Source organism: Protobothrops mucrosquamatus, unplaced genomic scaffold, assembly GCF_001527695.2.
Source record: "Protobothrops mucrosquamatus isolate PMUCROS unplaced genomic scaffold, P.Mucros_1.0 scaffold6194, whole genome shotgun sequence".
NCBI lineage: Eukaryota > Metazoa > Chordata > Lepidosauria > Squamata > Viperidae > Protobothrops > Protobothrops mucrosquamatus.
The window spans coordinates 1-3,766 of NW_015392027.1; the positions used below are offsets into that span (position 1 = coordinate 1).

At 36.0% G+C, this 3,766-nt stretch overlaps 1 protein-coding gene across 1 annotated transcript in view; it reads left to right on the forward strand.

The window, feature by feature from the left end:
• Positions 1–63: 63 nt before the first annotated feature.
• The window catches only part of LOC107300135 (O-acyltransferase like protein), a gene marked incomplete at its 5' end in the record, with an annotated part of 18,290 nt that continues 14,587 nt past the window's right edge, over positions 64–3,766 (forward strand). Inside the window, 3 exons of the mRNA XM_015829475.2 lie at positions 64–202; positions 307–521; positions 3,340–3,442. Coding sequence (XP_015684961.1) covers positions 64–202; positions 307–521; positions 3,340–3,442 — 457 coding nt within the window. The remainder of the gene's footprint in view (positions 203–306; positions 522–3,339; positions 3,443–3,766) is intronic.

Consider the following 3,766-nt stretch of genomic DNA (forward strand, 5'->3'; position numbering starts at 1 on the left):
TTTTAAGTACAACACGCTCTTTTCTCCTGATCTGACATTATTACTGTTGTTCTTTCTCCACAGATATATTTAAATTCAAGTCCACCTCCTTCCTGTTGCCTTTTCCATCGCTCTTTGCTCTCAATGCAACAATTTCATTTAGCACAGTGGCCAGATGTGCCAAAGACCTTTCTACCATTGATGCATTCACAGGTGTCTGTTTGTAAGTACTGGGTGTCCAGGTGTAAATGTGTGCCAAAACGGATATTCCGACAATTGCCTCAAAGCATCAAGACTTCTGCAGCAATGAACTTCTGTTTTCCCTAGGTTTATTAGTGTTTTATTCATCATTCTACCAGTTGCTGGAACTGTTTACAGTGCTGATCTCTGGAGGAAAGCTAAGAACAACAAACAGCCTCCAGATGCAAATTATGGGAGCACAACTTCAATGCAAAAACATACTAGTACATCAAAAACAGAGGGGAGACAGACCCACGAAGCCATATCAGGGATATTGCCACTGGTAGATGGTTCAAAGCAAAGTAGGTGTCTTAATATATTGTTTAAAATTATGTATATTCAGGAACAATGTGCATAAGACATTATGGGTAAGGATCCAAAAAGATAGTCATAGTTTAGCTCATTGTCTCCATGTTATGAGTAGCTAGCTTTTTCATACTGTGAAATATAAATGACAAAATGGTAAAGTATGATTTAGGGATCATACAATTTCCAACTTTATGGACTGTGCCTTCTGGGTTGATTCCCTATCTTGTTTCTTACTTGCCCTACTCAAGATCATTGAACTTAAAGCCTTACTGCAAGCTAATATATGATAGTAGTAGTAGTAGTGGTAGTAGTAGTGGTAGTAGTAGTAGTAGTAGTAGTAGTAGTAGTAGTAGTAGTAGTCTGGCCAGATACTCCATATGTTGATAATTTCCTAGCTGGATTACTGCAGCATGTTCCACATGATTATTGCTTTGGAGGCAATTCCATAGCTTCAGTTAATGCAAGATTCAGCTGTCAGAATTTTTCTGGAATAGCAAAGTCGTATTTCTGGCTCCAATTTGAATAGAACGATGCTAGTTGCTTATTTATTTCTAGAGTCAATTTAAGATATATTTATTTGTAAAATATTCTGATCATACTCTCTTACAATCAAGCTTATCTTTAAAACTGTAAATGGGTTGGGAGGCCAGATCTGCAAAATAGCTTTTGTGCGTCTAAAAGTTGCTTTCCTTAGGGGAAGTTCATTATGATTCTACATTAATGTTTTTCAACCTTGGCAACTTTAAGGTAGATGAACCTCAACTCCCAGAATTCCCAGCATGCTGGCTGGGGAATTCTGGGAGTTGAAGTTCATCCATCTTAAAGTTGCCAGGGTTGAAAAACATTGATCTATTTGAAACATTGATCTACTTGAAGCACCTGAGGACGTTCTCCCAAAGTATATATTTTTTCTGAATTTTGATACTTTATTATATTTATACCGACATGTCTAAGTTTATTCATGCTTTTGTACATTGCTGAGGAATGAATACAACCTATGCTACAATTAATATTTTGTGTTTTGATATTTTAGGTAACTTGGATTGCATTATGGAGTGTTTTTCCCTGCAAAAAAATCTTCCAGTTATTTGGATGACCCAATCTTCTCAGGATGTCTCTTTGGCTCTAAATGGACTTAGATCATTAAGTCTTTTGTGGATAATTTCTGGACATACAAGCCAAATGACAGCATGGCAGAATTTAGGTATGATCTGGAGATGCCAAAGCAAATCTAGTTCTCATTTAAATTGAATTGAATTGAAACTGAAATTGAATCTCCCTTTGGCAGTAAGCAAATTTTAGTAACCAAGGCCATTTGTAAACATTCAAGGGAAATGCTGAGGGCTATGTTTTATCCCTTTTTCATCTACTACACCTCTGGGTAAAAGCCATCCTTTAAAATGGAAATATAGGATTGTCAGATGGGATTTTATTCTTAGCAACAATTTTCAGGATAACTTGGAATTTAAGTATAGGTAGTCCTCAAGTTACGACTTCAAGTGAACCCAACATTTCTGTTGCTAAGTGAGACATTTGTTAAGTGAGTTTTGCCCCATTTTACGACCATTTTTGACACAGTTGTTAAGTGAATCATTATTAATAACATGTTTGTTAAGTGAATCTGGCTTCCCCATTGACTTTGCTTGTCAGAAGGTCACAAAAGATGATCACAAACTGGTCATAAATCACTTTTTTTCAATGACGTAATTTTGGTCACTAAATGAACTGTTGTAAGTTGAGGACTACCTGTACTATGGTTCCTTCCACATTGCTGGAGCATGGGCTAAATTGTATTTCTCACAATGAAAACATATTTTTTAAAAACTATTCTTAAAAAAATTATATCCGAATTTCAAAATAACACAGCTGAACTACATTGCCTCTACCTTTAAAAACAACAACAACAGGGTAGGGTCCAATGATTTATTTGGCTATGTAGAAGTGATTATGCCTGTTCCAATGCAGCCACCATTTCCATGTGCTTTTAAAACCTGCTCTGGGCAAAAAAGGGACAAGAGGAAGAACAAAATGCTCTAAAAGTGCTGTTATATGAGACAATTTCAGCTCAGGTGACATCGGATGACAGTTTGTGCTTGGGATTTTATAAACAGCAATAAACAGGCAGTTCCAGATTTTCTGTTTTTAAGCTATTGATTGGATTTATAACTAAATGTGACTTTTTTATGAACAGATATACCTATGAAAAAGTAGAATGGTTTCCTTCCAAAAGTTGTGGACTTTCCATCACTTGAGGTTTTTGAGAAGAGATTGGACAGCCACTTGCCTGAAATGATATAGGGTCTCCTGCTTGAGTAGTGGGTTGGACTAGAAGACCTCCAACGTCCCTTCCAACTCTATTATTATACGTTTTATGTTCCTATTTCTTAAAGGAGCCATTAAGCTCCAGAGAGAGAATCTATCCAGCTTTGGCTTCTTTTCCAAGCAGACATAGCTGCTTAAAGGTAGACAGTGCTTTTTTTCTTTAAAAAAAAAAAAGGTGCCGGAACTCACACACATCATACAGCCCACCTTGCCTACCCTACAAGGTTCCATTCAAAAAAGGTGCCGGAACTCCGTTCTGGGAGTTCTATGAGAAAAAAAGCCCTGAAGGTAGATAATATCTGAGATTTTTTTTAAAAAAATTGCTTAAAATAAATAGTATTTTTTATTTTAAAAAATGATTACACCTAATGTTGTAAAGATTATTGTGAGTAGATCTATAGGTCCCCGTATGTTTAAAAATAAAAGGTTTTGATAAATGTCTATCCCAAAATCCCTACCTGTACTTTCTTTTTATGTGTGTTGCTACAGATAATGTTCTGGAATGGGAGGCTAAAGTACTAAAAAACCCTATCTACATATATTCTCGAAGTGGTCCATTTTATTTAGGTGTTGACACATTTTTCATCATTAGGTAAGTCAAACATTAGTAGCAATTTCCACCATTGCACAAACTTATGCCTACCTACTTATGGCATTTAAGTTTCCTGTGTTGTTATATGTGTGTGTTCACTTTAAGAGTGTATGAATTGGAGGTGGGATTGTTTAAGCAATACAAGCCATAATGTCTAAATGGAGATTGTCAATCATCCAAGTCATGGTTGTCCCAAAGGTGCTTTTTCTGCTGAAGCTTCTTGGAAGAGAAGCAAAATGTTTTCAAAGAAAAAAACCAAGAAAGTCCAGTTGCCTTTTGGAAAAAGCACTTTCGGTACAAGCCATGGTAGCATAATATAATTTT